Source organism: Hipposideros armiger, unplaced genomic scaffold (assembly GCF_001890085.2).
Source record: "Hipposideros armiger isolate ML-2016 unplaced genomic scaffold, ASM189008v1 scaffold_27, whole genome shotgun sequence".
Taxonomy (NCBI): domain Eukaryota; kingdom Metazoa; phylum Chordata; class Mammalia; order Chiroptera; family Hipposideridae; genus Hipposideros; species Hipposideros armiger.
In genome coordinates, this window is record NW_017731377.1 from 2,802,404 (window position 1) to 2,819,238 (window position 16,835).

General features: G+C 51.3%; 1 protein-coding gene across 1 annotated transcript; it reads right to left on the bottom strand.

The window, feature by feature from the left end:
- Positions 1–8,853: 8,853 nt before the first annotated feature.
- Positions 8,854–16,613, bottom strand: SOX7 (SRY-box transcription factor 7). The gene is made up of 2 exons (XM_019636174.1): positions 15,216–16,613; positions 8,854–11,648 (listed from the first exon to the last, which is right to left on the bottom strand). Exons 1-2 carry the CDS (start codon positions 15,451–15,453, stop codon positions 10,726–10,728), a joined length of 1,161 nt encoding a protein of 386 aa, XP_019491719.1. The 5' UTR covers positions 15,454–16,613; the 3' UTR covers positions 8,854–10,725.
- Positions 16,614–16,835: the final 222 nt, after the last annotated feature.

The window sequence follows — 16,835 nt, forward strand, 5'->3', positions numbered from 1 at the left end:
AGTGAGTCAGGGGAGAAGAGGCTAGCCGGATGACTTGGCATTTGAATATGCCTCTGAAAAGTTGGAGTTGCACCTTGTTGGAAGTACCAGGTAGGCAAAAGCTTAAGCAAAAGGGTGACATTTTCAGATGTTCCATAACCTCCAGCTGGATTGGAAGGGGAAAGGCTCAGGGTGATAGCTACTAAGTAAGTGTGTTGAGGGCTTGAAGGGGACAGAAACTGTGGGGTTGAGAGGATGGAGTTCAGGCATCTCCAGGGACCATGAAGGCCCCAGCCTCCATCAGGAAACCAGATGCAACCTTTGTACCATGTCCTGCCTGGCAGGGAGGGCTCTCCTGGGTGTCAAGTTTACGTGAGGACCTGCTAGGCTGGGCTCAGTCGACAGAAGCCTCTTGCACCATCCTGTCCAGCCCAACTCCCTGTGTGGAGAGGTAGAGAGATTAGCTGATGTGGGCAGGAGGGGGCAGAGTTCCAAGGAGGTGGGGCCAGGGCCCGGGTGATGCATGGGAATGGGGCCAGGCCAGGTGTCTGGGGGACTCATGCTGTGGCCCAGTGACAGATGCTGGGCGGTAGCCCAGGGCAGCTGAGGCAGGAGTGGGTGATGCAGTGGGAGGTGTACAAGGCCTGGATGCCAGAGCCGTAGCTCCAGCACAGATGCGTGCAGCTCTAGCTCTGCTCAGGGGGACACCACACCAGTGCCACCGCCTTAGAGACCACTCCTTTGCTGAGACCAGGAGCAGAGAGAAGGGGACTCTCCTTTTATTCTTGCTTCCTTCTCACAGGCTCAGAGAACCAGGGTATTCTAGTTCCTGGGAACTGTCAAGTCTGGCCTTCTAATTTACAAAGGCCCAGAGAGGGAAAGTGACTTGCCCAAGGTCACACAGTGGCAAGTGACTGGGCCAGCCTTGCAGAATATAAGATAAAAAGGCATAGACCCTGATCTTTCTTCCTTCCTTCCCTGCCTCTCCCAAATCCAGGTCTTCCATGACCAGCAGACCCCAATTAGGGAGGGCTGCCCAGCCAAGGCAGCTCAGGTGTCCCTGTGTCATCAGTTGGGCTGCAGGAGGGCTTGGTGCCCTGGGAATTCCCCACCTTCCTCTTAGCTGCCACCAGCTGTTCAGGCTCAGCTGTGGTTGGGTGGATGCTCCCCCCAGGAGCAGGATGACAGACAGCACCCCCTCCTGGGTAGGAATGGGGGAGGGCAAGTTTGTGTCCTGCTCCATGGGCAGGGTCCCCGTCTCTGCTTACCAGCAATGTGGCCCTATGCAGCCCCTGAGCCTCACATGAGCATCAGTTTCCCCACCTGTGAAAGGGCACAACCATACCTATGTCGGCATTGCTGTGATGATCACATGAGACACCCAATGTGAAAGCGCTTTGTAAACAGCAGTACACCCCCACATGCGAAGGGCTGACGTGCTGCCTGTTTATCTACAGGAGGGTACACACTCAGATGTCTGTCGACACCCATGCAAATGTTTTCTTCAAGGCAAGCACGTGTTCCTCTGTGCTGGGTGTTAAATGACCAAGAACTGGCTCCCCAGTGAGGGTGGTGGGAGTACCTTTAACAGCAGGTCAGAAAGAAGGTCTGGGGTGTGAGGAAGAAGGTGGCATCCAGTTTGTGGGCAGAATGCCCAGGGTGGTGGGACTGAGGGAAAGCCATGCTATTGTGACAAGGGGCTCACCTGGGTGTCAGTGGCTCACCATTCTGGTGGAGCTCATGTCTGTGACTGTGTCTCTGAGCAGCCCCCTTACCCTCTCTGGGCATCCTTCTTTATCTCAGGGCTGGCCACTGTCCCTGGTACTCCTATAAGTGCTCAAGTCCAGCATCCTAGTCCTTGATCCTGACTGCTGGGAGAGAGGGAGGCCCGAGCTCCCACATGGTCACCCCTTCCAATTACAGACTAGGAGTGAAGCTCAGAGAGGGTGGGGGTCTCACTTTAGCCACACAGCACATCAGGGCAGAGCAGGGCGGGAGCTGCATCCTGGGGACTAGGCGCTGCTCTTCCCTTTGTGCCAGCCTGGCATCTTGCCTTCCAAGCCCGTCACCCTCTGTACTCTGTGCCCTGGGACAATTGAACAGGTGGGGGGGGGGGCTGATACATGGACTGACCGTAAATAAAGTGACCAGTTTTCTATGCCCAAACTCCAAGCTTAACATCTGACAGACACATAAAAAGGTTTACAGTCACTGCCCTCCTCGGAAATGGTTGACTTTGGAGCCAGAGGGTTTCCGTGCTTGGGGAGTTGAACGGGCGGGAGGCCCCCAGACAGGCGGGAGTCCCTGGGCCTGGAGCCTGAGTGTCCTGAGGTGGGGAACGCTGGGCGTGCTGGGCCTCAGCCTCGTTTCCTGTGGCCGCTGAGGGACAGGGGCGGGGGAGGAAGGCTTGGCCTGGGCAAATTAATCTGGAGAAGTGATTTTCCTCCTCAGCCAGCCCCTCCCTGGGCAGAGCTGTGGGCTCCAAAGTAGGCTGGCCTGGGCTCCCTGGGAGGGGCCGGCTTATCAGGCAGGAAACACTGGGCTCCGGCCACATCCTCCTCCTCCTGGTCACAGCAGCTCCCAGGGGCAGGAAAACACTCAGCAGCCTGGCTGTTCCTCCACCCTCTCCAGCTCCTCCTGTGCCTTCACCCTCCTCCTCATCTTCCAGCCCAACGGGGAGGCAGCGTGCCCAGTGTTGTGGTCTGCCGCCCTCGGAGCTCTGCCCGGGCGCTCTGGCCTCCCAGCCCCTCCGCCGGCCCTGGACTGCCTGCTGCCTTTCTCTGAAGCCTGGTCACAGGGTGGGGCAGGCAAGGGTGGCAGAAATACAAAAAGGGGCACTGGCTCCCAGAGAAGTCCAGGTGGGGTCCTTGGGGCCCTCTATGCCAGCCCTTAGCCCTCAGCAGCCACCGCTTGTTCTCTGGGGTGTCTGGGACCCCTAGAGCATGTGCCTGCCTCTGGGGGGCCCATTCCCAGCCTGGCTCGCCTGGGCCAGCACCCAGCCAGACCCTCTGGACTTCAAGGAACACAAGAAGGAACTTTGTGGGAAGTCTCCAGAAAGCATGCTAACACACAAGGCTCCTGCGTCCTCTCTCATCCACATTCCCACAGCCCTTTCTCCCCGTCACCCCACATCCCTGTATCTGTGCCACTAGCCACTACCCACTGCTGAGACCTCTGACCCAGCAGAGAGAGCAGTGGGGAGCCTTCTCAGGCAGCCCTGACTGGCCACCCTCCTTGGCTAGTGCTGCTGAGAAGTGCTGACCGGCTGGCCCTGAAGGGTCTCACCCTGCCACACCCACCCTTTCCCAGTGCCCCCAACCCCAGAGCCCTCCCCAGCTTCTGCTCTCAGCTGCTGGCTCTCAGGCCAATCCCCTGAACTCTCTAGTCTCCATTTCCTTTTTCATCAAATCTGGGGTTTGACAGCATGATAACAATTTTTTCCAGCTCTGACTGCCAATGGTTTTATTCAAGGTCACAGAGCTGGGACAAGAATGTCCTAATTCCAAGGCCCATGTTCTTTCTAATACAAATGGAATCGCTGTTTACATTAGGACAGCTCCGATGGCTGATGGTCTTGCTCAGAATAAATCAATTTCTCTTATTATACTCACTGTTACAGAGTTTAAGTTTACGCATTTTCCCTGACCTTTGCAGCCCCTTGGATGTGGGCACTGGTGCTTCTATTTGTCAGGGAAGGGAATAAAGAAAAAATTATGGCCTTGTGATTGTAATGGAGTTGCTAGGAAGCTCTCTTGGATTCTCTGACATGGTAAGAATAAACCAGGGGAAGACGCCTTTGGTTTCTTCGAACAACCTGTCACCCTTGGAAGTCACAGCCTCACCTCTCAGGTTTCATCACCAGACATAATAGCCAGCTCCCTGAGGCCCCTGGAGTTCGCAAAGTCACTTGGTTCATCATAATCTAGTGATTTTTCCAGAATCTGGTGGAATCTTTTCCTTGTTGTAAGGACCCCCTCCATTTATCCCAGACCTGTGCCACCCCTCAGACCCTCGGATGGATGGGGAATGAGTGACTATTTGACCCAGTGATGTAAGCTTCTGAGAAATGACCACACCCTACGCCTACATGCAGAACATTCCAAAAGTGCCCGCAGAGTCCACTCTACGACTCCCAGGTGGAATCCCTACCTTCCTCTCTCATCATGTAGATAAGAAGACCTCCCTTCCCCTTCCGCTCCCCCACTCCCACATCCGTACAGCATTTAGTCTCTGATGAAGGAGCATGCAGACCTGAGAGAGGGTCTGGAGGGAACCACTCCCCCTACCTGGCCTCAAACATTGCTCCATAAAAAAAAGGAAAGGAACCTGACCACCAGCCTTCAGGGATAAGGACCACCTGGGCAAGATGGAGACCAAGTGTATGTATCTCCACCAATGACATCAAGCGGAAATGAGCTCAGACTAAAGCAGGGGGTACTTAGGGGCAGAAGAAGGAAGAACTTTTGATCATGGAACTTGTTAGACTTGCTTACAGAGAGAAAAATCCCTTTTTCTAGAGGGCTCTCAAATCAATAGAAACCCATCTGCCAAGAATTGCCAAGAGGCAGTCCTCAGTAGAGGCAGGAGAATGGACTAATTGACCCAAATGGTCCCTTTCAGTCCCAGCTCAGTGCCCAAAGAAGGAAACAGAGTCCCTCTATAATCCCTGTTAACCATATCATAGCGGCCCTGTCTCCTCATTTGTCCCACACAATCAATCCCAGTATGTCAATCACTGGATACACGGCTCCAATTTTTCAAACTAGTCTCAGCCTCCCGGCCTAAAAGAAATCCAAATTGTCTAAAGAAATTTAAATAGACAATGGCTATCCTTACATATAAAGCTTTACAATTTTTCAAGAGCCTACAAAATCACTAAGCGCCCCCTTAGACAAGAGAACAGGACCAGGGATTTACCTAAGTCCCAATCAAACTCCAGTGATGAAGTAAGATCAGACGCTGGCCTGGGCTCTTTCCAGATGCTCTCCCACTGTGTCTAGAGCTCAGAGGGCCCCGTGCATGCAGCCAGCAGAGCTGATGGCTCTGCACCAGGAGCTCTGGGGAACCAACCTAGTTGCTTTGCTAACTTATAGAAAAACCTTTCCCCCATATAGTAAGTTGATGCTCAGGGAAGGCTGTGCCATCCACCGTGGTGTTTAGGGAAAAGAACACTCAATTTGCCAATGGAAGCTAGCAGCAAGCACATACTAGGTCCTCAGGAAGACAAAGCCACCATGACAAGTGAAGCCACCTGCGCCTGGTCAGGTGTAAGTCGGCTATAAATCGTCTTCAGGGATTTTAATTCCTCCTGTGAAGAAAGAGTCAGTTCATTCTGGGAATTTAATGGAGTCACTTTGCGCCTCAACTATCAGGTGTGACTCTTTGGGAAAGCCAACAATCACACGGTTTAAAGCAAAAGCTGTAAGCTTGCTCATACTTAGACCCAGTGATACCCTGCTGGGAATCTAGCCAAGGACATAAACAAGTAAATGTTCACTGCAGTGTTACTTGCAATGGCCAAAAAAAAAAAAAACCTAAAAAGGAACAATTCAGTTATCTAATAGCAAGAGGTGGTCAGGTAAATTAAGCTACATTAATGCACTGAAGTACAGTGCCATCGTCAAAAGTGACAAATATGAAGACAAATATCAACGTGGCGAAACTTCTACAATAGGGTGTTGAAAGGATAAAGCCAAGTCCCAATGGATCTACAGCGGTGTGTGAGCACACCAGGGACAATTTCACATGCATGAATACAAGTCTTGGGAGTTCAGTAGACAAAGATAAGTTATGTTGAACATGGTTATGCCAAGGTCGTGGTGTGGGCAATTTTCCTTTTTTCCAAAAATTTGTATTTTGATTTTTCAACTGGAAAGAAAACACCTTTTGCAGAAATATGAAGTTCAATGGCACAGGAAAACGTTTATTTACTATTAATGAACAAAATGTCTATTATAAAAGACATATGTATATGTAGAGCTAGACCAAAAAAAAGACTGGATGGATATCTGGAAAAATATGACCAGTAATGTCTCTAAGTTGCAGGCAATAGATGAATTATTTTTTTCTCACTGATATTTTTTTTTCTAAGCTTTCTACAAAGACTGTGTCTTTTGTGAGAATTAAAATATCAATTGATGATTGTAGCTAAAAAGATAGGTGAATGGATGGAAAGACGACAGATGGGTGGGTGAGGTGGGTGAATAAATGGATGGGTAGATGATAGATGATGATAGAGAGATAGATGATACATAGATAGATGATAGATAGATAGATCTCTTTTCCCTTCCTTCCTTCCTTCCTTCCTTCCTTCCTTCCTTCCTTCCTTCCTTCCTTCCATCTAAATCCCTTTCACTGGGATGAAATCAAGAGCACAACCTTCTCAAAAGGAAAAGTAAGCAGTTACAGATGTTACAGATCATCTGTCCTCAGCTCTATTCTGCTGCTGTAAGATAGGATGAAAGAGAAGATTCTTCTCCAGTGCCCTCGCGCCCATCTCTTGACCGGTGGGCTCCAGGCTACACTCCAGCAGGCGGGGGTGAATAGCCATGGCTGCATTACATCCAGCCTCAGCCTGAGTACTATACACACAAATGCTCTGAGGGCTTGGTTTCCAGAGGGATGGGCCGGAAAATTAGGAGCCCAGACGTTTTCAGGTCTTTCCCACCAAAATTAACCAGAATACCTATAGGACATCTCAAGTGTTTCCTTTATTCATTTGCTCATTCAGTTATTTCTCGAGCAGCTACTGCGTGTCATGGTGGATGACAGGTGTTAAGTGCCATCACACAGACCTGCTCAAGCTCTGCAAGAGCTCAAAAAGGAGTGTCACCAGCCCCTCTCCCAGCAAAGTTGGGGATGTCTGAGCTGGACTTGGGCAGTGAGTAGGATGTCATCAGACAGGTGATGGGAGTGAGGCTCTCCCCTGTAGGAGAAAAGCATGGGAAAAACACTGACGTTACGGGAAAAGAGAGCACTTTCAGATAACAGAGAACTTTCTGTGCAGTTGGTACACCATGGGGGTGGGGGACAGTGAGAGGCTTCTAGAAAGAAGAGGATCTGCCATAATGGTCTTCGCTTGCAACCACGCCAGGTGTTAGCGGTCCCGAAGTTTGTACAGTTGTGGGGAGGGACTCTTAAAGGAAAGGACACAGACCCCCCCAAAAAAGTCTTACTTTTGGCAAAATTTATAAAAACAAATGGTCATGTAATTACATTACCAGGGCCCCTCCCAGGACCCTGCAAAAGTGAGGGGCCCGGAAGCATGTACCTCGTTGGCCTCATGTGAACCCACTTTTGTACTCACCCTGTGTGCCGTGGGTGACAAGCAGGTGCTGAAAGATCTTAAGGAAAAGAGTGAAATGGAAACATCTACATTTTCGAGAAAGAAATTATAACCGTGCATACCCATCATGTCTCCTCAGCCAAAGCAAAAAGTGTTCTTGTCACTAGGGGCTGTGGATGCTTAGCATGAGCAGCAAAAACTCTAAAATACCCCTGGCTTCTGGGCACGGCTGTTCCACTCAGCTGAGCAAAAGTGAAAGAACAGCCATGTCGCCTGCCTGTTTCCTGCCCTCCCAGAGGCAGGGCCAACGCCCCCACCCCCACAGCGTGTCCTGGAATGAAATATGCTATTTTGGCAGTGCTGATGGCCAATGTCTTGGGCAGATGCTGCCGGACAAGTCCTCCAGCCAGCTGATGGCTCTGTGACCGCCACTGTCAGCTGGCCGCTGTGGTGGGCTTGGGCAGCAAGGAGTCCAGGTTTCATGTCTCTGACCCTGTGATTTCTTCTGTTCATTCTTTTTCCCCTGGGCTGTGATAGGTATGCTTTGGACTGCATGCACAGTAATTCCATGCCATGGTGAAGCACTAAAAAGAAAGCACAAAGCCTCTAGCTGCGAGACGGTTGGGCTGCCGCTGCCAACAAATGGATTTGCCTCAGCTGAGTGGGGCAAACTACACTGCACCACCTCCCACCCTGGGTCTCAGTATCACCTGCGCAATGAGGTGGCTGAATGACAGGGCCCCACCTGGGGCTGTGGAAGAGAAATAGTCCATAAAACTTACTGTAAATTTCCCTGCACCTATAAAGTGCTATTAAAGTAATGACTATAGATTATGGTCAAAATTGAAGAAGGAACACATACCTAGTTGGGCCTCCCCAGACCCACTCCTTGGCCCAGAGGGCCTGGAAGCACACAAGACTAATCTTGACTCCAACAAGTTACAACTGCTTCACCACAGAGAGAAGCCAGACATGGGTGACCTGCATGGGGACTGAGTAATCATCAGTTATTTTCCAGGCACTTTCTGGCTGGCATTTTAATCCTAAACCTCACAAGATGTCCCATCCTTTAATTGCTGATACGTGTGCTCCCCTGCCTTCTCCACGACATTCCATCGAATTCTGAGAGTCCATATGTCTTGTTATTACCACATCCATAAATACACAGTAAAAAGGGCAACCCAGGTATTTGTCAAGACTATTTCAAAAAGAAGGGAAAAAATGTGGTAGCCTTAATTAAGCAAGCAATTAATTGGGCAGAACTGACTTCCTATCTTGAATTAACACCTGGTTCCAGTTTACAAGAGTGAAATTATCCTGGTAAGAAAATTGTTATGCAGGTAGGCTATGAATTAATCTTTCCTTTCAATATTAATAACAATGCTGTTTCCAATGTGTAATATTAGGCTTTATCTCTTTACCATAACTCATAAAATAAAATAAAGCACCCCTACAAGACAACAACTTAAAAAAAAAAGTTGACATAGAAAACATTTTGACCAAGACAATAGATAGCACCAGACATAATATCTATGCCTCACTTGAAACTGTTTTCTTTTTGCAAAACTAGATTTCAAATGATAAAATGGTCACGGTACAAAAAAAGTTTATTTAAATTAAATATTTTAGACAAATCAATATCTACAACCATTCCAAACCGTGGGTAGTTCTTAGCAAAAAAAAAAAAAAAATGGAACAGTTTAGCTTAATGTCTGTGATCATGTTTTACAAGATTATTAACACATTTTGAACTGCACCAGTCAATCATATTGTCAATGATTTACAATTTATTACCAAACGTCGTATACAGGAATAGCATAAAGATTAATCATATCTTATAAGTGATTTTACAATAGGACTCCTTGGAAGGGGAAAAAAAGGATCTTTCAACAATACTAAATATAAGGCAAAAATAACAGGAGAATATATAAAACACTTACATATTTCATACAGGCAATAATATGCTGACATCAAAAGACAAACTGCTGCCTTTCACTCACTGTTAGGTATGTTCCTTCAAAGGAGGTCTGAGAGGAGGATGAAAATGCTTTGGGGGTGGGGTCAGGGCTCAGGATCATTTTCCAAATCACTGTGCGTTTCTGTTCTTTGGGAAGTAAGCACAATGAAGGTGTGGTGGGGTAATTGTTTTGAAGTGTTGGCTGAAGATATTACCTAAGAAACAGCTGGCTGGTGAGGAGGATGAATTCTCATCCCAGCCATGGGAATGGGGCATGGAATTTTTAAAGCAGGGGAATCTTTGAATTAGTGGCCAATTCAGGGGTGGAGGAAGAACAAAGAATAGAGGGAAAAGAAATCCCAGGAAAGGGAGAGAGGGAGATGGGGAATTCGGAAAGAAAGCTCCTTTTGCTTCTGCAAAGGGGAGGCTTGCTAAAATTTTGCTCAAGAAATCAACAGATCCAGAGTGGAGGAAATTCTTTTTTAGGTTCCCTGCTCTTTGGGTCTTTAGGAACAGGGAGTTGACAGGAAGTTGCCAACATCAACAAGAGCATCTGATTTAGGCTGTAAGGGTGTGCATGAAGGTGTGTGTGTGTCACACACTGTATATATTCAGGTTGTGTATAGTCTCTTGAAATGCGTGTGTAACAACAATAAAAGAGCATATCTAAAAAATGTATTTTTAGAAAAACAGCTTGAATTCAATCTCATTTTCAGTGATGCAGTCAACCCTACTGGTTAATTTCCCAAATCAAGATGAGTGTTTTTTTTCTCAAATTGGAAAAGACTCCTTTTGGAAGACTAGGATCATTGGGGAAGGCCGTCCAAGTGCAGAAAGCCTGAGTCCTCAGGCTGTGCATAAGAATTACCACAGTATACAGCTTCAGGAGTTTACTGAGTCGAACTTCATTTTCCTTTTATTGATGGTTAGCCTTGAGAGAATCCTAAATCAGAAAACCCTGGAGAAGAAGGGACCTTAGGTGCCAAATCCATCCCTCACTTTTTAGGTCAGGGGACAAGCTGGAGGGGGAGGAGAAGACAGTCAGAGTGTCCAGCCTTCCCAGGATCCTGGGTTGCTGGATCCCAGTCCAGGGCTCTCTCCACCTGGAGGCCCCAAAAATCAGATGTGCTGTACCCCTGAGGCTGTATCAGATTCCAGAGAGGTTGCAAATGCTGCTGGGCTTTTTTCACACATTTGTTTCAGTGATGGGGACAGGGAGGAGAGATGGGTGAAAATCTCACCTGGGACCAGCATCTTTCAGCAACTCCCTTGCCTTATTCCCAATTAGCCAATGAAAACTCAGTTGAAGGCATATACTTAAAATGCAGGCTGCAGGGAGTGGGGTGGGCGCGGAAGGGCGCGGAAGAGCACTAGAATGAGCAGAATCCAGGTCGCAGGCAGTGCAGACCTGCCCACCAGGGCCGTAGCACCGAGCCCTCGGCTCTTCTCAGTGCGCAGGAAGGAGAGTGGCGGCGAGGCAGGGCTGGACGGGCGGCCTCGGGCTCTATGACACGCTGTAGCTGTTGTAGTACGTGGCCGTGGCATCAGCCAACACAGAGATGAGGCTGGTCTCCGTGGGGCCCGTGGTTGGCACCTGAGAGCCCGGAGCATGGCCACTGAGAGTCACGGCCCCAGCAGCAGAGTCTGGGTGGCCAGGAGTGTTCAAATACTGGTCGAATTCATTGCGATCCATGTCCCCCAGGAGTTCCACCTGGCTCAGCTGATCCAGGGCATCAAAGCCAGGGTGCTCAGGAGGGGGCGAGAGCTGGCCCAGGTGGGCATGGAGGTTGGAATGGAGATGGTGGAAGGGGGCAGGGGAGTAATAGGCTGGAGATGGGGGACAGCCGGGTACAGTGGACATCATAGAGACACCCGGGGACTGGCCGAGGGCCAGGGAGCCCAGGGGGTGACTGCAGTGGAGGGGGCTGGGGGTATACTCCGGGGAGTAAGGGGGCCGGGGCAGGTGGGGGATGCGCCGGGAGTGTGCATGCTCCTCCTGGCAGGGGGAAGAGAAGAAGGTCTGCTCCGGCTCCAGCACATCCAGGGGCGACATTTCCGGAGGCGTGGGCAGCCCGTATGGGTACGTGTCCACGCTGCCTGGGGTGCCGCCGCCGCCCGTTGGCCCTTCCTGGTAGCAGCCCCGCAGGCTGGGCAGCGCGGCGCCCGGGGAGTACTCACCCCTGTCCTCCTTCTCCCCCAGCGCCCCCCGGCCGCCAGCCCGCTTCTCAGGCAGGGCGTTCTGGTCCCTGGAGAGGGAGCTCAGCAGGAAGCCGGGGTCCACTCGCTTGCAGAGGCGCTTGGCCTGCTTCTTCCTGCGCGGCCGGTACTTGTAGTTGGGGTAGTCCTGCATGTGCTGCAGGCGCAGCCGCTCCGCCTCGTCCACGTAGGGCCTCTTCTGCGACAGCGTCAGCGCCTTCCACGACTTTCCTGCTCATACAAGTCAGAGAAGGCCACTTTCAGCATCTGCGTGGCTTGGGGCTGCGGGTGCACCTGTCTCAGGCTCGTGCCTCCACGCATCACACACGCACACGCTGTCCCCCATGACATCTGGGGTCCCTTCTCTCCACAAAGGACACGAAGGACACCACACTCCCCGAACCCCCTTCCCAGCCCGGATCTTGCACTGCACAGTGAGGCCAAACCAACCTCTCCCGCCTGCATCCCGTAAAACCACCACAGGCCAACTACACAGACAGTCACATCGTCTCTCCTATAAAAACCACCGGATCACACGAACATATGAACAATGGGAACTTACAGGGAAAGGCCCACCTGACCCAATATCAGCCACAGAACAAAAATGTATAATGACTACCACATTGATTTGGGCTCTTTTTACCCTTTCCAGGGTGCAATTCTAATTATGTGGACATTTAAATTAAAACTCTCTACCTTCATTGATCATTGCTGTGTCTCAGGAAGTGATGCTATAATATTATTTACGGCATAAACCTCATAGGCCTTCCCCTGAGGGAAGTCAGGCAGGGTCAACAGTTTCACAGATGTAAGTAAATTACAGGCACTAACTTAGGGTAACAGGCGATTATTCTTTGCATCCGAAAGTCAAATAGAACCCTACTGTATGAAGACCTGACCATGAACCAGGATGCTAACATCTGCCTGCACCATGCACATATGTAGGCATGCACATGCACACAGGCACACAAGCGCACGCACACATGCACAAGCTAGAGCTGCCAGCCATCTACTTAGGACCCATTGACAGTGGCAGGGGCACCTGCTCAGCCATTGACTCCCCATGCAGAAGAAAACCTCTTTAGCTTCCCTGGGTCTCTATTTTCCTCACTAGAACATATATTGTGATGCTACCCAATTCAAAACTCTCTCTTTAAAAAGCATCGCACACATGTATCCTACTAAAATGCCAGTTTCACTTGTATTTCCTATTCGTCCTTACTTGCTTGTATATTGTTTGTAAATTGCTTTAGCATCTCTCTGTCATCTCTCCAGCTGCAGGTTTTCTGAAGGCCGCTTCTGGACCTCATAGATTGTTGTTACCCACTCGGGTGGACTCGGATTCTATAGCTTTGACAGGTTACCCCATGACTCTAATGTATCCTGAAGTTTGAGAGCCACTCACCTGGAGGGTAGGCCTTGCTAAGCCCTATAAGGAAATGGGACCACAGCTCCCACCCAGAGCTGTCTGCACAGAGCTGTGTGTACGGCCACCCTCCCTCAGCGCCCGTGCTGGCTGGCTCTGCACACCAGGCCCTCAGAGGGGCCTGGTGGAGGGTGATTATTAAAGGTGTGCTACCACTGGTATGAAAGTTTAGAGCTATTCTGACAGAGTCGTCAATTAGTATAATTAGCTGTTACTTACAAGGGTGACTTGAAAAGTGTTAGGAAGCCCAGCTTTCGGGTTGGTCCTCAGTTCCCAGCCTGGGCTGAGGCCACAGAGTTGTTGCAAGAGGCCCAAGATCAAGACAAAACACACCTTGTCTGTGGACTGAATATAAATGTGACTCTGGTTTCTAAGTATACCTGGATATGGCAGTATTAATAAAATATAGGTTCATTTTTAAATGCCACTAAATGTGTAATCGAATGGGCTTTCTCATTCATAATATACTAAACATACTAGCGCTATTGGGTGAAGTTTCAATGTTAAATGTTAGAAAGCTTATAGTCAAAAAAGTTGGGACTCTCACATCCAGTCCTTTCCTTTCCTAGGTCAGAAAGGAAAGGGCTGGGTTAGGTCATGGGGGTGGAAACAGACCATCCTGCTGCTACCCTATGAACAGATTCGAAAGTCTGTATTTTAAAAAGCAATACCAGGTTGGTTTCCGTCACCCAGTGCCAGGGGCTATGTGGTTAAGCAGGAAGGAATCAGTGTCTTTCCTGCAAAATGAACTATAACCTCTGAAAGCCTAAGTGCAAATAGACAGCAGGGATCAGCTTACAGGAGGCATTTGTCATCCAAGTCCCTTTGCCTGCCCTTTGCTGGGGAACAGGCAGCCTCAGTCCTTTAGCGCTCCCCAACCCAAGTTCTCTGGTCTCTGGCTCCAGTCTGCAGCAGAAACCCTGCTCCATCTTGGTCACAAGAGCTCTGTTTGGGTAATAGGCACAGCATTAGGGCCCACCAAAAAAAAACTTTTAGGGGTCCACAAAATATATGTTTTCATTTCTTTAGCAATTTGGAGGGAAAATGTGAACTATCAGGTTGAATAAAATGATTTATTGTTGTATATATTAATATATTTGTCTTTTTGTCAACACAGTGTGAAATACAATTTTAAATATTTTTCATGGAGGAAGGGACTCGCCAAGATTAGCCCACAAATGTGTCCTGGGCACAGCCAGCCAGGAGGCTGGGCTGCGGGTAGGAGGCTCTTTGAAACCAGCACTCTGAGACTTTGAAAGCATGTCCAGAACAGCGGGAGGGACTCTGTAGGCCTGTGGCCTTAGCCATCAGAAAGGTGGACCTCAGCCCTCACTCCACAGTTCCCACCCGGAAGGAGCCCACAGCTCCAACGGAAAAAGAAACCCGGCTCCAATCGTTCTGGGCCTGGTGGGGCCGCACATTGTCCCTCCTCACAGGGCCTGGCCTCCACCGCACACACAAAGTGCTTCAGAAGGTTTCCACCGGTTAAAATGAATAAAAAACTTCGAAGGGACTAAGAGGTTAGGAGTAAGGCCAAGTGGAAAAGTGAGCAGCTCCAGACAAGGGAGAGACAAGAAATCCCAACATAAACTCCGATTTTTCCGACATGCCCTAACATCCTCTCCCCGGGCTCCTCTGGTCTGGCTCATCCCCGTCCCTAGTCCAGCCACCCCAGGGGGGACTGCACAGTATCACTCGGGAAGCCACCCAGCTGGGCTCCAGGACAGACCCTCACTGGTTGCCCTAAGCATCCGGATCAAATTATCTAAACTCCTGCGATTGACAGTCTTGAATGGAGTCTATTTGCGCAGACTTTCTTTTTTTCTTTTACTTTTTTTTTTTTAACTATTGCTTTACTAATTAAGTTAAAGCAGGGATGCGTTCCCGCAAGGTCTCTTTTCACAATGTTCGTTAATAATAGTTAGAATCTCCCTTTGTGATGGTGCCAGCGGTAAAGTTTAGGGAACGATGGGTTTCCTACTCCGGTATTTCTGGCAAACGCCAGTTCCACTCCGTCTCTGCGTTTCCGTCCCGACCTCTTAGAGCGCACGGATCCCTGTCGCTGGACGACCCGGGCCTGAACGCTGCCCGGCCTATACTGTCCCTCGAGGCCCCCAATTCCGCTTCTGACCTCCCGGACCACCTCGACAGGTCGCGCGGTTTCGCTTTGGGCCGTGCCAAGGTGTCCCTGCTCCGAATCCCGACCACCGCGCGCACACCCCCGCTCGCACAGATGCCCACCTTGCATCACTCCCCGCGCGTCCCCACACGCCAGGTCCTGCCCAAATCGGCTCGCTCGCCCCAGGTCGTCTTTTCCCGCGCCCCTCGCCCGCAACCTCGGAGCGCACCCGCCCGCCCGCCAGCTCACTCACCCAGCATCTTGCTGAGCTCGGCGTTGTGCAGGTCCGGGTTCTGCACCGCCAGACGTTTCCTTTCGTCCTTGGCCCACACCATGAAGGCGTTCATGGGCCGCCGGATACGGCTCTCCGAGCCCTTGTCCCCCGGCGGGCGAGTGGCAGCCGGCGGCGACAGCCCATCCGACAGTTCGGTTTCCAGGGCCGGGCACTCGAGTCCCTCCGGCCACGGGTAAGTTCCCAGCAGCGAGGCCATGGCCGCACGGGGGGCGCCTCGCGGGGCAGGTGCTGACCTGGCCCTCGCACCGGTCGGGGCGTCCAACTTGGCCCGCAGCCGCGGCCCGGCCCCTTATTTATCAGCTTCGAGCAGTCGCGTCCTCCAATGACTCTGGAAGGCGGCGCGGCCCCTCCCTCGGTCTCGGCGCGGCCCCCCCCTTCCCTCACCCCGCTTGCCTTCCCGGTCGCCGAGTCCCCGCTCCGACCTGCCGGGGTTTGAGGGGAGAAGGAAGGAGGGCCTCTTCCCCGCGCCCGCCCCTGGCCCGTCCCCCCGCCTTCTGGGTCTCTCTCCGGGATCCGCGCCCCGCCGCCCGGGGGCCACCTCCCGTCCTGCCCGCTCCGGGCTCAGGTGCCGCAGAGCCAGGAGGCGGGCGCCACCCTCAGTCACCTCGCCGGGGAGCGGGAGCCTGACCCCAGCCCCCTGGCTGTGGCCTCCCCGGGCCAGACTCCACTAACGCCTCCCGTGCGTGGAATCCTACAGAGAACCGAAGCCAAAGAGGTTTCGCTGAGAATTGAGGGGTGCTGGAGTCGTTGACTATGAATCCCCTCAAAGGAGCATGTGAACCGTTCTTAAGAGAACACACTACCGCTTTTCTAAAATGATCCGGGACCCCAGCCAATTTTGGTGGCCACCAGAGACTACCAAGGGTTGGATCCCACATCAGGTTCTATGCAGTGTCCACCCCAGGGACTCCTCGTAGTCCTCGCAGCTTCCTGGCTCATGGGAGGACATGGCTGCGTTCTCAGTTCTTATTCACTCTGTCGTCTGGTATCTCTATTCTTACACCTCTTTCCCCACCCCACCCTAGTCTCGGGGGTCTGGGTCTCCAGCTCCCTTGCCCCTAGCTCTTCTCTCGAGGAATTCCCTTCTTCTATTTTCTCCTCCCACCAGCTCCCACGGAACGAGTGGATTCGCTCTGGCCCTTCCCCACCAAGTCCCCTACGGCTTTGGCACGACCTGGGAGCTCCCGATTTTCCCTGATCCTGACACCCCAGGGTAGACAGGGCTTCAGGTTTGGGGCCTGCGCTCAACTCGGAGGGCTGGGGGCTGGGAGCTCACCGCCGTCCTCGAGGACGCGAGCCGCCTGCCTCGGAGGACAGCTCCCGTGTCACCCTGCTTCGTGTGAGTAGGGCTGCTCTCCTGGCTCTTACTTCAGCGCTGGCACACAGTAGGCTCTCAGGAACGGCTAAATAAGTGAATGAATAAGTAAGTGAATAAATATGGCTCAGACACACCCTGCTGTATAAAAACACGGCTTAACTAGATCCTGAAATTCAATCCACAAATGTTTACTGAGCGCAACCCCTGTGCAGTGCTCCGCAGAAATGGCCATGGAAGGAGGTAGCATCGTCATGGGAGGA

Bases quoted from the DNA above. Each gene is read 5' to 3' on its own strand.
- SOX7 (XM_019636174.1), bottom strand. From the start codon at position 15,453: ATGGCCTCGCTGCTGGGAACTTACCCGTGGCCGGAGGGACTCGAGTGC. The intron at 11,649-15,215 runs GTGAGTGAGCTG...TTGTATGAGCAG, and splicing joins CGAGCTCAGCAAGATGCTGG to GAAAGTCGTGGAAGGCGCTG.